The 17,201-nt window shown below is 39.5% G+C and overlaps 1 protein-coding gene across 4 annotated transcripts in view; it reads right to left on the bottom strand.

Moving 5' to 3' along the window:
• Nucleotides 1–391: 391 nt before the first annotated feature.
• Nucleotides 392–17,201, bottom strand: part of LOC115243445 (protein patched) — a 36,020-nt gene continuing 19,210 nt past the window's right edge. The window contains exons 3-12 of one of the 4 annotated variants that reach the window (XM_029820462.1): nucleotides 11,895–12,084; nucleotides 11,211–11,280; nucleotides 8,933–9,030; nucleotides 8,497–8,725; nucleotides 4,910–5,317; nucleotides 4,088–4,732; nucleotides 2,623–3,819; nucleotides 1,865–2,353; nucleotides 1,600–1,723; nucleotides 392–1,156 (exon numbers count right to left, since the gene is read on the bottom strand). In XM_029820462.1, the coding sequence (XP_029676322.1) occupies nucleotides 1,017–1,156; nucleotides 1,600–1,723; nucleotides 1,865–2,353; nucleotides 2,623–3,819; nucleotides 4,088–4,732; nucleotides 4,910–5,317; nucleotides 8,497–8,725; nucleotides 8,933–9,030; nucleotides 11,211–11,280; nucleotides 11,895–12,084 (3,590 nt within the window). In that variant the 3' untranslated portion in view covers nucleotides 392–1,016. The other 3 variants (XM_029820463.1, XM_029820464.1, XM_029820465.1) reach the window with 3 other exon arrangements.

Below are 17,201 nucleotides of genomic sequence, written 5' to 3'. Positions count from 1 at the left end.
ATTCTCTTGTCTCGCAGTGCGCAAGTCATTAATTAAATAAATTTAACTAAAATAGTCTAGTAAATTTACTTATTAAAGTTGTACGCGCGCATTATTGTCATTGATAATACTATCACATATTTAATACGCTGTTGAAATATTCAAATAACATGCCATTTCATTTCATTTTGCTTAAAAATTAATTTTGCGCATAGATACATAGACATAGTACATATAGACCGAGCAGAAGTTCTACATTCAACTTTGCTGGAGGAAGAGATAAAAAGGAGAGAAAATGAGAGATAGCTGAAGAATCAAAAAAGTATTTTTTTTTTTTTCATTTATGCCTGTGCAATCTTTCGTCAGAAAAAGAGATGGAATTTTTTCTAATTTTTCCTGCTCTATTCTTCAGGTTATATCATCAATACCCGATTTATATTGTATATATATATATGTTTGTGTGTGTGTGTATATGTCTATGTCTATGGTTTTTCTCATGATTAAAAACTTTAGTAATTTGCTTAAAAAACCGTTATAGAGAGCGCAATTTGTATATTTATAATATGTGTATAAAATATAAATATGGATCCTGATCTTAAAAACTCTAATTAAATTCTATTATATTGTAATTGTATTATATTATATTGTATATAATTGTATAAATACAATTTTGTTTCTTATATTTCCTATAGGTGTCTGTCACTTTAAAATTCGGTATAAAAAGTATTAAACATGCGATATTAATGTTTTTTTGCAAAAAGTACTTACATACATTGTAAAAATACAATTGTGTGTGCGTTGTAATACTTTCGTTTCTAATATTTGAGTAAAACAACTATGCTGTTGTATTACTCATTTGAGAAAGAGAGAGAGAGAGAAAGAAAGAAAGAAAAAGAAACGGATAAAGGGCCGAGATAGGAGAAAGGAAAGAGGAAGAGAAGATGAAAAATTTATTAATCTATACTAGTCAGCCTTCTGTGTTTTCCCGCTTTGCGTGGTACTTGAGCAGCAGCTGCTGGTCCCCTCGGTTCTTGTTATCAATGTTTTGGGTTAAAGTCTGAATCCGGCTCAGAACTGGAGCCGGAAGACTCCCCAGCATTAACGTTCGCACTGCAGCGCGAGCTCCTTCGACTACCGGTGCTAGTGTGCCGGCATTTTTCACTACGATCCACTCCGCCTATAATAATGTTGACAGAGGTAAGCATATTTTATCATGACATTAAATTGCATAACTTGCAAAACTATTATTATAATAACGAAAAAATGAGGATTAATACGTAAAGACTTATTATGAGAAAGTAGAGCGGTATTTATATAAAAAATCAGAAAAAAATATACATTACATAGTTTTATGAATTCTCTTTTAGAGTTTTGCAATGTTATATATTTTAGCAATGCGCGAATTTATTCTAATTTTCAAAATAAAACTTTTCTGAAAAGTTAGAATTATCGATCTCATGAAAAAGAAATCAGATCGAGCTTATTCAAAAGCGAATTCCAGTAGTACTCGATCACAATTGTGTTAGTAAAAAAAAGCATTTCAAGTTAGTTTAAATCTCGGGTAAAACCTCAAGCGGCATTTTTAAACATTAGAGAATTTTTTAAATTATTTATACTCACTGGTTAACGGTGTATGAACCTCGACTTTGATGTTCGCCGTTGCGGTGACCTTGGTGGTAATGTGTGGAGTGGACGGAATCGGTGACGTTCGACTAGACCCGCTCGTGTCCGATCCGCTACAGTTCTGTTAGTCAAAGTGACAGGAGAACACGCTCGTTAGTCATGCTCGGAGAGGATGCGCGATATTACACTTTATTAGGTGAGATACGCCTCCATGCTGATTGATTTATCGCAAGTCTATTATTAGAACAATTTTTTGACGTACCTGGTTGCCGCACGTGGATGTGGTTTCCACCTTGAGTTCCGGTTGGACAATGATGCAAGACTCCTGTGTGCTGTGCCACGAGTTAGGTTCCTCTGTGATGGTTGTGAGTGACGGCTCGGCATGCAACCTAGCGTTCTCGATTTTATGAGACCTCCTTGGCGGTGCGGGAGGCTTAGATCTTCTCACAATTGGTGATGCCGGCGGTGTCGGCGTAGATATACGATCCGGATAATCGTTCGGGATCACTTCCGCTGATGGGCCAATTAGAGACAGCAGAATCGGGAAGAAGAAAATACCATTTACGAGGCCGACGCCGATTACGCATAATGGTATGAAGAAGAAATATTTGACTATAAAGTCAAATTCGGAGAAGGCAAGCATCGCCACTGCAAGCAGCATGGTGAGCGCGCCATGGACGATCGGAGCACACATATGCTCCAGAGCTAAGCGCATTCTGCGATCTCTGCTTCCCACACTAGTGATGAAACTCTGAAAAATATTCATGTGATATTAGCAGAAGCGGTCAATAAAATATAAAGCTATTAGCGCATATTAACTAATGTGATCGTTGAAATAACGATCGCAAAGATGTCTAAATGCGTTGAGTTATATTTTCGAATTTTGAAAAAAAAACATGTGATTTCTCGCTTTTGATGTCATAATTCAATATGATCGAAATGAGGAATTAGAAAGAGGAGCATAAAGTTAAGCTTAAAAAATAACACTAAACGAAGAAATTTATTTTAAATTGCACTTACCAGGCAAATGTGCACCGTAAAGTGAACAGCTATGCCGACGCTGATTACCAGCAGTACGGCAGGTACAGCACTCAGTTTGATGTCAAATAGACCCATGATGCCTAATAATTGCAGAACGACGGCACCTAAGGAAATGCCGACCAGCAGGGTGGCCCACATATTCAACAACAGCACCCCAACGATGATGATGCTTGCGCTCAAAGCGGCCAGAAGAGCGATTCCCAAGCAGCTCCTCAGATCCATGTATTGTTCCCAGAAGAGAAACGGTATGCCGGATGGGAAATTCGGCAGGCCGCGCTCCTCGAATCTTTTGCATAGTTTCCGAATGCTACCGATCAATTCTGTGATCTGCTGCGTATCGGTGAGCTTATGAAGATTGAATGGCATCTGCGCATAAGTGAGCGGCATGCTCTTTGGGATTTTCAGCTCATGGTCGTTGGTATAGATCCACTGACGCGGTTCGGGTCGCAGATTCGCCTGCGAGGCACCATAGGCAAGCGCGTCGTTAGATGCCCAGGCACTCAGATAGTTGTAGAAGGCACGCGGATTGATAATACCTTCCGAATCGACCAATCGCACTTGAGTGATCAACGTCTTATCGATCGGATTGTCCACATAGCCAGTCTGAACAAGCAGTTTATATGCCAGAATTGCTTCGTCGCTCGCATTCTTGTACCATCTCTCCTGGGTGATACAACCATTGTTATAATCCTTGTCAAATGCTGCTTGTAGATTCTTCAGCCAATCACGGAACAGACCAAGCCAGAATTCGGACAGTCCGCCGTTGTCGTTTTTGATGACGTTTTTGATCCGTACAAAGGCATCGTGATATTCGTACAATAATCGTTGATTGTTTGGGTATTCAAAGTCTCGCCCGGTGATCGCGTACATATTATAAAAGCCAAAGTGCTTCGCCTGGGCGGCCAAAAATGCATGCTCGTTCGAGTTCTGCGGCACCAGGTCGGTCAAATCCAAGCCATCGCGTACGCGCATCGCCTCCCATACGCTGCCAGCCAGCACGATGACTAAAATCATCATGCCAAAGACTTTGGTGGAGGGTCGGCTGATGAAGGGAGCATAATGCCGGGCCGCGAGCTTTGTCAAGGAGAAACTCAGGCAGTCATCCTGAGAACAGCCGGTCAGAGCATCTTCCTCAGTGCACTGCTTTTCCAGTTCCACGTCAATATGTCCACCTATCTGCAATAATGAAGGGATATTTATAAGCATAGCTCCATAATTTAATTTTTGAATGCGTAAAAAAATAACATTATCATTTTTTATTGCTTTATTTTACTCGTAAAAGCGAGTTCTTTTCACTTTGTTGTATTACCAGGTGGTACGTTTGCTAATATAATTCCTCCAATTTTTATGTTAAAATACATTTAGCTTCGCAACCTTTCGCTTTATATAGAATAAGATTCAGTATACACACATAATATATGCATACATGTACGTCATTTCATACCCAGGATTCGTTCTGCGTGTTGTGCGATGTTAGGATCTGAGTACAAGTCTCTCGTCTTTCAGGCGGGATTGCCCTAGTGACCATTTGCTTGACCGTGCCGTTATTCTTCATCGAGTATTTGTTCTTCTTGAGATTGGGCAATGCCGGCAAACAACAACAGAGAATATCTTTCCTGCCTGAGCGTCTACGTCGCAGGTCCAGGCTGACCATTGCAGGGAAGATCAGCAGCATAGCGGCCAGATTGAATAGCAGCAAGATACCAGTTTGCAGACAGAACGTTCTGAGAGCCGGGATCGGGATTATCGCCGCGGCGAAGAAGGCGGAAACATTGGTGAGACCCGTCAGCAGCACCGACAGACCGGTTCGTTTGAGAACGACTCCCGTTTGCTCGCCGCTGGGCACCTCGTTCACCGACAGCTCGGCGTACGTGTGCGTCAGTAGGAACATGTCGTGTACGCCCAGACCGAGTGCGAGAAACGGCACTATCTGCGTCGTAGTGGCATTAAACGGAATACCCAGAAGCGCGCAGAAGCCCAATCCGGCGGCTACAGTAGCGCAAATCAGCATCACGCCGGCTATTCCTACTCCGGATTGCGAGCGCACCGGATCTTTCCAACGGAGGAGGGCTATCCCGGCATATAACAACTAGAAAAATAAAATATGGAATTAGTATATGTGTACGTTAAATATAAATAAATAAAATGAGTTAAATAATACGAAATAGTTAAATAAAATGAGTGTTTTAAGCTTCATGATATATCACAAGCGTAATAATAGTATAATAATTATATGATTAATCAATTACAGAGTTTGATTTCTAACCATAAGCGCGCCACCGATCGCGATCTTCATGACGGACACCACGCTGTATTTCCTGAGGATGTCATTCAAAGTGGTCGTACTGAAGGCGTTCAGGTTGTACGGCATCGACACGTTCATCTCCACTTGCTTCTTCACCTCGTTGCTAAACGCTCTCTGCCAAGTCTCCAGCACCTGGGCTGCCTTTTCCTGTGACCAATCGATATGATGGACTTTGTAGGTGTTCGCCAGAAAGTCGTACAGTTCCCGTTCGCCCATAAGCTGCACTACGGTCTGCAATGCGGCCGCACGAGTCAAATGGCCTGTCTTGTTGTGCTTGGCACCGCCGATTAGGAGTTCTTCCGGCCAATGCATGTACTTGGCCGCGAATCCGTAGCAACCGCCTGTCAATTCGACTGCTACATCAGGTACCTGTTGCAGAAAGCATACATTTACATAGAACGGAGATAAAACGAAAAAAGCCGCCTTGAGCGGAATTAAATATTTTGACATAAAAAGAGAAATCGGACTCAAAATATAATTTTTCGGAAACAAAAACAAATTAAAAATAAAATATTTATTTTCTGATACGTGTGATAATTAATTTATGACGCTCAAACGTACGAGAAAGGTGCATTTTTCAATTATTAATCCATATTTTTGAAAAATACGCGGCAATATAATAATTAATATTAAAAAAAAAACAATATATAAGATTTTTTAAAAATAAAATTTCGATCTTTCATGCGTAATTTAAATTTTAAGCCTCGCGCTTAAATTAAAGCGCGTTTCTTCTTCTATCTGTCACCTTGAGAGCCCTTCTGCAACATTTTGTTTTTCATCTATGAATCTCTCGAGCGTGACCGCGAAGGCAGAATCGTGTCAAGTCACGCTAGGAATTCCTCCGGTAAAAAATTATTACAGGGACAGGGGGACAGGGGACGATTCGAGCGACGTTCTTTCCTATAGGGTAGTCGGGGTGCCGTGGACCCCACAGCGAGAAATTTTATAGAGTCCTATAAAAGGGCATACCGCAACTTTGGGCGATCTAGCCGCTTCGGGCAGCTTGTCCTTTATACCATGCAAGAACAGATGAACGTCCTGAGCAACGCAACAAAGAATAGAGTCTCAACAACGAAATTCTTTTGCTGTATCTGGACATCTTGAGCAAAGGTTTTCCTTCCCCGATTGTGTAGAAATACAAATGACGTTTTTCTCACTTTTCTCGAATCGACTATCGATCTTTTGATCGATCTTCTCTCTTTACGAAAATTTCATGGCCGCAGCCTTTAACCGCAAGAGCCGCAGCCAATAATTTATAGGCTTTGAGTTGATAAGCGATTGAAAATAAAAGGTTTTTCTCAAGAAAAAAGAAAACCAAACTTGAGAGAAATAGATAACATCATATTCTTCAATCTTTTTTATAGATTTTACTTTTGTAAAATTTCAATTTAAAATTTAATTACGAAAATGTCTAAGATAGAAGAAATGTCTAAGAATTGACAATTCGCGACAAATGGAAGGCTAAGAAAAACAAAAGATTTATGATTCTTATCTTACCACTCTATGTATAAGAGCATATCTATATATTAATTGAATGTAATCGGTACAAGCTAATACGATGAGAAAGAATCGTCCTAATCGAATTAGAGGACCGCGGTCGAGCGCCATTGCATCAGAAGTATATAAACGAGAGGTATGCTATATACATAGCAAAGACATATATACCAAATAAAGCCTCGCGATCGTCCCCACATTGCGATTCGAATCGGCTACCTCACACCTGGCCGCTGTTACGTAATTCCAGAAGAAGAAGCGTGTAGAATGTAGTCGAGTCATCGGCACGCTTTTCGTGCTTTTTACTCGTGCTCGTGACACCTTCCGGCGTGTCTTCTGGCGTGTTTGAGAGAGAAACGTACGCACGAATGCGTTTGTATCTCCATTTCCAGCATCTCTATCCGTGTTTCTTAAATTTTTCATCGTTCGATATCGTTCGATTGTGTCGAGAAAGTTCATTTTTATTTAAAATTATCGACAAACACGAAAATTGATCTATTATTTCCATTTTAATCAACAACGTTAATCATAAATTGATCCGCGTCAATTCCGTTAAATTAGCAAGAGGAAACGCAGCGTTATACATCGATTCCAAAGCGTCTTCGAGACACCCCGTGTATAGGCGGCGGAATACGCCGATGCCGGTTCTTGACTTAAACACCCGATCAACGTGCCCCGCCTGCAGCTACACTCGAAATATTCCGAAGCGTATGCATGCCGCGCGATGCGTACCGCGTGGTGCCATTAAGTGCAATTACTTTAAGTACGAGAGCGCGCATGCATCCGTTATGAAAATAGAAATAGATGTGTGTCTGAGAAAGACGGAGAAAGGGAAGGAAAGAGGATGAGACACGTAACTTTGCGATGTACGCACACGCGTGCACACGTACGCGCGCGCTTGCGATTCACGTTGTGCACGTGTCAGAGCATGCCGGCCGGTGCGTATGTTAATGACACCGAAATGACGGCCGCGTAATGCGATGCACGTGTGTGTATGCGTGTGTGTATGTGGGACCTGCTGGGCCGGGCGTAGTTCGCGACCACCGGCGTAGCGCAATAATGACGCACGTCACTCGATTTTATTATTTTAATGAACGGGGGGGCCGTCGTGTGCCCCCCTACGCCGCGACCCACGCGACTCGCATATTCATCGGCCGTTTCGCGCGAGGAATCGTTTTTTCATTTAAACCGAGCCTCTCCCTTCCTCATCTTACTGTCTCGCGTTTAACGAACGTCCGAAAATCACCGTTGAGGCCGATCGTCATAGATGACATTCGTTAAATTGAGAAATGCGGTTTTTTTTATTATTAAAGATCACAAATTTATATTCTTTCTCCGAAGAAAATTACAGACAACTGGATCTCGATTTAATCATTTTACTATTATTTTTTAAAGCGATGAATATTCATGTTGAAAATTAAACAGATCCATGATAGATTACCAGAGAATTAACGGAAACTATAATAAGGACGATGATTTAGAGCAAACTATAGTCATTAAAATCATGAGGGCAGCGACACTTCGAACTAAGAATTTTTGCGAGCAAACGAAGCGAATACATGATATCGCCAAAGGAAATTTCGATCGTAGAGAAACGTGCGGTTAAATATTCATCGTAGACGACGTCCGCGGAATCGCTGGTTGGACATCAAAGCGACTATCAATTCGCGGCCGTTGTATCCGCTTCAGAATATCAAACGTTCACTCATTATTCTCAACGCGAATCGCACGCACGAATGCCGCCGGTTGATAGTCTTTATATTATCTTGTTACAGCGTTCTTTTTTTTTAAACATTTTTTAACATCGAGCATACGAGCGCCTATTTGTCGAACAGCTCACAATTTTCGCTAAAAGTATGAATCTTTTTATGTCCCAAATCTCGTCCCATTATCAAACTATGTGTATTTTTACGATCGGTACATCTCTCGTATACTTTTCGCGCTATACAACATCGTAAATTCTCTTCGAGACATTTTTTTACGTACTTTTAGAGATCGTTCAACGGATCATTGAGCGATTCTAGCGATTGAGCAAATACGTCGACGAGTCTTACCTGTTGGGATTTTTTGTTAGGCGCGGTTTCCGGGCATTCCGGATCCGCCGGATTCAAGCAAGGCTTGCTCTGATAGCCGTTCGTTATTCCGGCTCTCTTCATGCAGTCCTCGAGCGTTTTAAAGGGGAACACGAACTGCAACTTCTTCATCTCGTCCAATATCCTTGAGGGATTAAGGTTCGTCCATTGGACGGGTTTGTTGTTCTCGCTGCTTAACCGAAAGAGAGATCTAAATAATTTCGTCGGTCATTAACCATATGTGTGTGCCTGAGACTAAGATTTATGCGTCTAACGTAATTGATATCAATGCCGAGGAAGAAATTTAAGAAATAAATAAGATTTGATCGCGAATAAGATTTGATCCTCTAAATATCACTTTTATGTCATTTATTATAAAAATAAATTATGGAAAAATTTATTTGCAATATATACTTACGGTATATGAACAGGATATTCTGGACCCAAGAGTTTGCTACCTTCCCAGAAACAATCAAGGGGTGTCATAATGGCGCAAGGTATAATACTGTCAAAGATCTGCAAATAAAAAATGAAAAACACATCAACCATTTTCTCTCTCTCCCTCTCTCTTTCAAGTAGAGAGACAAACATATACTTTATAATATCGTTATTATAATTGGAATTTTAATACCATTTTAATACCATTATTAATATATATATTTATTTATTTTAAATGTCTAATTATAGCTTTCTTGAACTTCGTGCATTTCAAGTTGATTGACTTGATCCAGGGGAGAGAAGCTCACTTTCTCTGTTCCGAGAAGTTGGCGATCGTTTTCGTGTGGAATGACTCGAACCGCACCTGACACGATACCTCAGCGGGACGCCGGCGCCATTATTCAACGCTAATTGCTCCTTCCCTTGTCCTGTGCCCTTCGCAACCTTGCCCCACGCGTATACAACCGATACGGCGCTTGCATGTCCACGCGTAGTTGCATATCCATAAGCGGATTTGTATCGAGAGAGTGAGATAGAGACAGATAAACGCGAGGGAGTACACAAGCGTATAGTATATAAATCTTTTCATCGAACGAATTCTATATCTTTATATATGATTTGATATCTAGATTTGATTACCGAGCTTTAAATTTAATTTAAATAACAGTTATGCTCATAAAAAATTTTCTAGTTTAATTTTTATTTAAATTTAAAAGCTTTTTAGAAGCTTTTTTATTTCAGTTTCAAAATTTATTTAAATGAAAGTGATATTTAAAATTATTATTATATATTATTGCTTTTGTTATTAGCAATAACACTATCTAATTATTAATTATAACTAATTTTAATTATAGCATAGACGATAGCAAAAAGCGATAGAAAATAGTGTCGTGCATAAAATACGATTGACATATTTTAGGAATACATGGGATAAATTTGCGATTCAATCCAATTCAGTTGATATTGCTTCGCGAAAAAACACTCGGAAAGGTAAAAGGTAATCGAGTCGTCGGATGAATTAATGCGAGCGCAAGGGAGTCCCGTTCTTGATGAATGCAAATTACGAGTTTGGCGAGATTGCTTCTCAAGCGTCATTCAGGAAATGCGAGCGCGCCGAGCTGTTTAAACAGCGCTTAGATACAAGGTGTAATCTAAGATGATCCTATCCCGCGCCGTCGGATGTAAGACGCGCGAGGGTTACGAAAGAACGCGGACCGCCCTATTCGAGTTTCCAGGAACCCAGAGGTGGGCCCTCGTAATGGCCTAGTACCCAGAAAAACCGTGCGACGACCGTTAATGTCGGAGTCGGATATTAGTAGGATCAGATTTTTTTTTTTGTTTATCGCTCTATACGGAGAAAAATCATCCCCTCGCGCCCGCTTATATTTTTTGTGTGTGTTATTGTTAAAAGAAAAACAAACTTTTAAATGCTTCTTTGAATCTCAGACTGATTATATTGCGGTGTCCTGCAGCAAAAATTTCGCAAGATTTCCTAGAATTAAATCTTTACTTTTCTAACTAGAAGTAAAAACTAAAATTATACATATCGTATGTCATGTTGAGAGGAAGATTTCTCTTTCTCGGTCGTAAATGAGAATTTTGGCAGTCCATAAGAAAACATTTCTCTCGCGCGAAACACGTTTATAATGTCCCGGAAGCGAGACATTGGTGCGTTCTCGTGATGAAATCTCCAGATTCAAGTTTTTCCTCTCAAAATACCTTCACCGCGATTCTTTTTAACGCGTTTTACTCGTTAGTCGCGTGTGAAGCAATGTGAAAACGAGCACATATTTTACTTCGACGACCACTGAATATAGAGAGACGTCACAAATTTTTAATAATTTTTTAATCAATATTTTTCTTTAAAAAAAATGTTACAAGATCGCGTTAATTTTTATTTGTATTAACGTATAATATATTGTATTAATTGAGCTCTCGATTGATATAAATTCTATTAAGAGATAACAATTTGCATTACAATTAATCAAAGTTCAAACTAATACAATTAGTAATCATAATACAATTATCAATTGTACTCGAAGGTTTGAATATCACTATTTCTTAGCAACAGCTATATCGATACTTTATTAACACACGTCACGTACGTGTCACGTGCGCGCGCTGATACCTTCGCTAGGGGTCTAATGGGATCCCGGGAGACGGTGCGTAAACACGCGTTCGCGCGCGCCATTCATGCTATACGTGCGCGCGTCTGCGGTTGCGTATGTGCGTCGTATATACACGCTCGTTTGAATTACCTGATCGATGTAGTGCAGGTCGAAGTTGGGTATGCTCGGCGCGTAACACAAGTCCTTCAGCCTCCACGTGCTGCAAAATGACACACACATTAGCGTGACTTCACATCAGATTCGGATAAAAATAAGATTGCGAAGAATTTAAATTTAAAACTTTATCAATGTATAATACATTTGTGAAACAATTTATGCATCAAAAATGAATATTAATAAATAACTGATACTAAATGAATATTAATAATTGATAAATTATACTGATGCTCGAAGCGGGTGATGAACCGCAGAGAGCAATATACTCGGATAGATTGGCGGTACACAACCGGGAGATTGACAATCTTGTATATGAAAAAATACGTCGAATATGTAAAACAAAATTTTTGTTTATACGAGTCTTCGAGAGAAAATCATATATGAAAATTACAGAGTCGATAATATCGCGTTAGAAAATATTATTCTCATTATTATTCTAATAAATATATTTTTGACTTGATTTCTCTCACGTAGAATTTTTTCTCTTTTTTTCCAATATGTACTACTGATAATGGTGTCACTATTTTGCGCAAACATCGCAATCCCTTTCGTGTGGAAATTAATTATACCGCCAAATAGCCTAATATATATATCTCTCTCCCGAATTAATTTGGTTCTCGAATCAAGCTCTTTTTTTGCACGGAAAAGAGGACTCACATGTCGAACAGGTGCACCGTAACTTGCGTCGCAGCCTTCAGGACGGCCAAATGTTCGTCGAGCGCAGTCGGATGCAGGATATTCACTCCGGAGTGCTTCGGCGTCTGGATGACGAGTTGGTGCGTCGAAGGGGCAGCCTCGCCGAGCGCTTCCGAGGCGTAGATCAGCTCCTTTTCTAGTCTTCCACCTTCTGCAAGCAAAGCGAGCGAATGATTCAAGGGTTGCAATTTTGCAATCGCCTGGAAAAATTAATGGATATTATACACATCGACAAGGGAACATAGTTTATATCGAGCGGTGATTTATATTAATTGTTTCTCTGTCATAATATGATGCATTTTCTTTCATCCTTTATTTAAGTTATTCGATTAACAGCTGTTATTTGACGGATGTTTTTTTTTCTTGGAACTAACAGAGTCGTCCTTGTAGGTTCTTCCCGATGATGAAGAACAAAATCAGCGATATATGTGTTCAAAATGTAGCTTTTACGAGAAGGGCTTTTAACGAGAAGATTAAAAAGGGAGAAAAGTGCAAAATTTACGTGCCCCTTCAGTCGAACGACTTTATAATAAGTCTTCCAGCGGACGATGTTTGCGGCCAGCGCAATTCTCCGAAGAGAAACATCGGCCGAAGCGGTGTCGTAACGTATCTCCGCCCGTCTTTGTACCGACGCAAAAATTCCTGGCAGTCTACTAATAAAACATTCCCAGAAACGGTCGTGAAAATAGTGGTCCAAAGTACGGCGGAAGAAGACGATTCGCGCAATCTGACTGCCATAGATCATCCCCTCTATCCGGTGCTCATTGTTTTCCTTATGTCCTTATATATACGTGATTACAGGTCGGTTCCATATATTTAAAATGCCAATAAGCAATATAAAATACGAGTAAATAATAGCACGTGAAACTAATCCATTTCGAAGTATAATGTGAGAAACGGAAAGAAATTTATACGATTCTTTGGTTCTGACGATCCTCTGAAGAGAAAACTTCCGGAATAACAGGAGGGAAACAGCTTTAACTTTAGGAAAAAATACATTGGAGTGCTCTCGTGTTCGACGGTATCACAGCTGCTCTTCTTTCAAAATAAATAAAAAAAAAAGACTCTCGAAAAATATTCGAGTGGTTTTAAAAAAAGGTCGACGTCTCGCGAGAGAGACGTTATTTTTCCCTCGAAAGTACTCGCGCGCACGTACGAGCATCTCTCATCCAGGACGGGGATCTCTTCTCTTCTCGCGTCTTTTTTTTTTTCTTTCTTTTTATAAGCGATTTAAAGAAGCCGGAGACACAAGAAGCCGCGGAGAGTCGTCATTTTTACGGGGAACGTCGAGACGCGCACGCTGCGCGATTTAAAGGAGTTATACACCGTATATATATGAGCAGTAGTAATGGACGAGGGGCACACGAGGATGATGGCCGTTGCGCGCGCGGGGTACCCTGGTATCCCACCTAGTCAGATTTCACCGTCAAAAATGCCGACGGCGTATTTGCTCGTTCCGCCACGACGCGGTCGCCGTGGACCACCCGTATTGCTCGCCGCGCCAAAGTGGTTCTCAAACGGTGATTTTGCGGAAATCATCTTGCGGAACGCGGACGTGAAGTTGCGATGATAGAAGTATCCTAATTACACAGCGGTACACTTTTTTCACTTTTCAAGATGATTGGAAATCGATTGATTCGGAACCGCGATTGGAAAGATATATGTAGAAAAATTTCAGAATATATAAAAGGGAGACAAAAATGAATTATTTTTTAATAACGTGAGGAATATAAAATTTCATTATTTTAAATGACAAAGGAAATTAATTGCAATTTATTATTTGATTTGTTAAAAAAAAAAAAAGATATATTATGTGATTATATTACAATTTTGCAGGATATGCAACAAAGTTATTTTAGTTATTTGTTGTTTAAGAGAACAATTAAATATATATAACACTGATTGAATTAAAGATCCTAAAATACGTTACAATTGATTTAAAATTAAAGAAAAAAAGAAGAGTAAAAGTTATTTACAAAAATCGAGATGCAAAATTATATCAAATTAATATAATAATAACTAATAATAAAATAATAGCAAAAGTTGAATATAAATATAATTTTATACTATGGTATAAATACTCGATATCTCACAAAATAATAGCAGTAAAGAATCTGAAGAAGAAGATAAGTACCGATTACGAAATTTAGAGATTTTCTTTTATCTTGTTTACATCCGGCGGAAGAGCTCTTGAATACCCTTCGTTCTCCATAAAGGAGGTAATAAGGGTACTGGAAAGAAAACGGATCTCCGGCTTAATTTCTTTCAAGTTTGAATTATTTACGGTCTGAAAATTCTGCAAATTGTCCGTTTGTCCGTGAACAATTACATTTTTCCAAATAATAATGATATCTTTTTACTCATGATATTTATTTTTCTTAAAATCATGTTTACATTTAGCGGAATTTGTTTCTTCAGTTTGCAATTCGCGTTGTCATACAGTTTTAGATAAAAATTGTTAAATAATGAATTGATGTCAAAGGTTTGTGGTCTGTTCTTCTATCAAATTCTATTATAGATAACAACAGTTTCAAGTTTCTCTAAAGGAGAATCACATACGCTCTAAAAGTACATACTTTTCTAAAAAATAGAGAAATTCTATCAAAATCATTAATAATAATTTTAATATTAAAAATTACTTCGAAACTGCATAAATATGTTTTCAGTTTTACTCGTTCAGTAATATGAGAAATTATGTGCAAAGCTAATGATATATAGTTTTTACTGTTTAATGTACGACAAATATTTCGATCATTTTAATAGATTCTGTCACTCACGTAACAACTTTCGTGACGTAACTGTTGCGATGACAGCAAGCTCGTGAGTTTGTGAGTCGGCCTGTAGAATGCGGCCAAACACCGAGCGTAATAAAGACACTACTCTCTGCTCTACGAAGCAAGAAACGTGGCTTAACGGTGGAAAGCCGGGAAGAAAGACAAGGACAGACAAAATGAGAGAGAGAGAGAGAGAGAGAGAGAGAGATAATAAAAAAGGACAGCATCGACGGAGATGCTTAGAGGGCTGGGGGGAGACTAGCACGTAGAAAGAGAGAAAGAGAGAGGAAACGAGAGGAGGGGGGAGAGAAAGAAAGAGAGAAGGAGATGAAGAGAGAACACCGGGCTTGATTTATCGACGAGACGTCTCTGTAATTATTTCTCCGTCCCTGTCTCGTTCATGGGAAAGAAGGAGGGGAGGGGGTAAAGGGGTGAGCGGCAAACCGCGTTCTTCCCATCCCGTCTATCTGCACCCTTCCGGCTACCGTGATTGCGGCCTCTCTCCGCGCATCGGTCCCGCTCGCTCCGGGGCACTCTTGAATGGCCGCGTCGTCTTTCAGCTCTGTCGGCGCGCCTCTCATTCACCATTCCTCTCCTATTGTTTCCGCAAACTTCCCGTATCCCGGAGGACGGAAAGGATGGGAGGGAAAAGGGACATCTTGCGCGACAATGTCCCGATTTCCCGCGACGTCCCCCCTTTATTCTCTTTCGCAGCGCGGCACAAGAGTCTTGGGGGTCTCGTTCCTCTCTTCAAGGAAGTTCTCTCTCTCTCTCTTTCTCTTTCAGGGTCAGACCGGGAGGTCAGTCATCGACGTTAATGCGATATCGTGGAGCCTAACGATCGCATCTTCCAATTGCCGTACGGGAAAGAGCTCTATTAGGTCGGGAATAACGATTCCCAGCTCGACCACTGGGATTGCGAGATCGATATGTGCGAGATCGAAAGTTTCGAAAGTTCTCCAGGAAGAGGATAACGAGAGCGCCGTTCTCTATGTTTCTTTAAGAGAGGGGAAGCAGGTGCACGCAAATTCCCTTTTCGTTTATATATGTATACATCGAGATTTTTTCTTTTTTCATCTTCTCTCTCGTTTCTCTTATCTTGTTGTGCTAATCAATTTAAATCGATATCGCTAGAATTGATACAATCATCAGTTTAGCTGCCTCATTTATTTCAATAACATTTAAAAACGTTTCGAAAATTGAAACTTTTGCGAAACATATCGCTGTATGTTGATTAATATAAACAGTTTTTGATTTGCAGTTTTTTATATTCCGTGCATTATTAAAATTATAATTGTATATTTGAATATTTACTATAAAAATAAAAATTTGCAAAAATTTTTTTATTTTCATTTTCTTTCCAAATCTCTCGTGTGCAAATGAGAAAAATCCAAAAGCCACTATATCTTTGCTAATTATTAATCGTATTTATTTTTCAAAAAATCAAAAAAGTAAAAGCCGCTCGAATGAAAACAATTCCAATGTGCAATTCGAAAACTATGAGTAATAAGAATTTTTAATATAAACGAGGATGTGTGTGAAATGTAAATGCCATCCGACCCTGAAATACTTTCCGCGCGCTGTTATTATCTCAATTATTTATTCCAGATCGATCGATGTGTGGTTCCTCACATCAGAGCCGGATCTATTCATCTCCGGTCGGCGCGTAAGTGCGGACAGCTTTATGGCGTGTGAAAACGTAAGAACCACGTGGCCGCAGCCTCGTTAGGGGTCCTTGTTCCTGCGACACGCCTCGGCTGGCTGTTGCCGCGTTTCGAGTCCTCCGGAGGAAATGCTTAGAAATTCCTACGCGAGAAGAGTGTGCCCGCCCGCTTTCCTTTTCGTGAGATTAATGGGCGGTTCCTCCAGGCGTACAATTTCTCATTTCCTGTATAACGAAATTCCGTCGAATATCGGTCGGCGAAGAAAAGTCGTAAGATACGATCCCGAAATTTATAAACCGCATTAATTAAGATAATTATCAGATAAAGAGATCTATCTTGATCTATTTTATTCGATTTTTCGCGCGTCTCTAATTTTAGGGAACTATTTAAAATAGTTGCATTAATTATTCTTCTCAAATAATAATCGTTACTGATTTACTTAAAATGTAGGCATTATAACAGTTTGTCTCTTTTTAAAAATATACGCTGTTTAATATTTGTAAAAATATTAATATATATTTTTTCTATAATACATTGTGAAATAATTTATATATCTTGGAATATATGCATATTAAATATTAAACAATCGAAACTAGCCATAATCGTCAAGTGCAGGAAATGATTAACCATGCGAATTATACGCCAGAAAAAAAAAGACAAGAAAAAAACATTTTATAGCTACACGTTCAACATGATATGAAACGGGAAATGCACTTGTCGCATTCCTGTAACCGCGCAAACAGAATTCAAATGTCAGTAAATTTTATACGCATATATATAGGATCAACCACGTAATTCAAACCTGATTATTTATGATTGTTTCAAAAGTC

Source organism: Formica exsecta, unplaced genomic scaffold (genome assembly GCF_003651465.1).
Source record: "Formica exsecta isolate Colony F162 unplaced genomic scaffold, ASM365146v1 scaffold72, whole genome shotgun sequence".
Classification (NCBI taxonomy): Eukaryota; Metazoa; Arthropoda; class Insecta; order Hymenoptera; family Formicidae; genus Formica; species Formica exsecta.
This window is presented reverse-complemented; position numbering and strand designations above follow the sequence as displayed.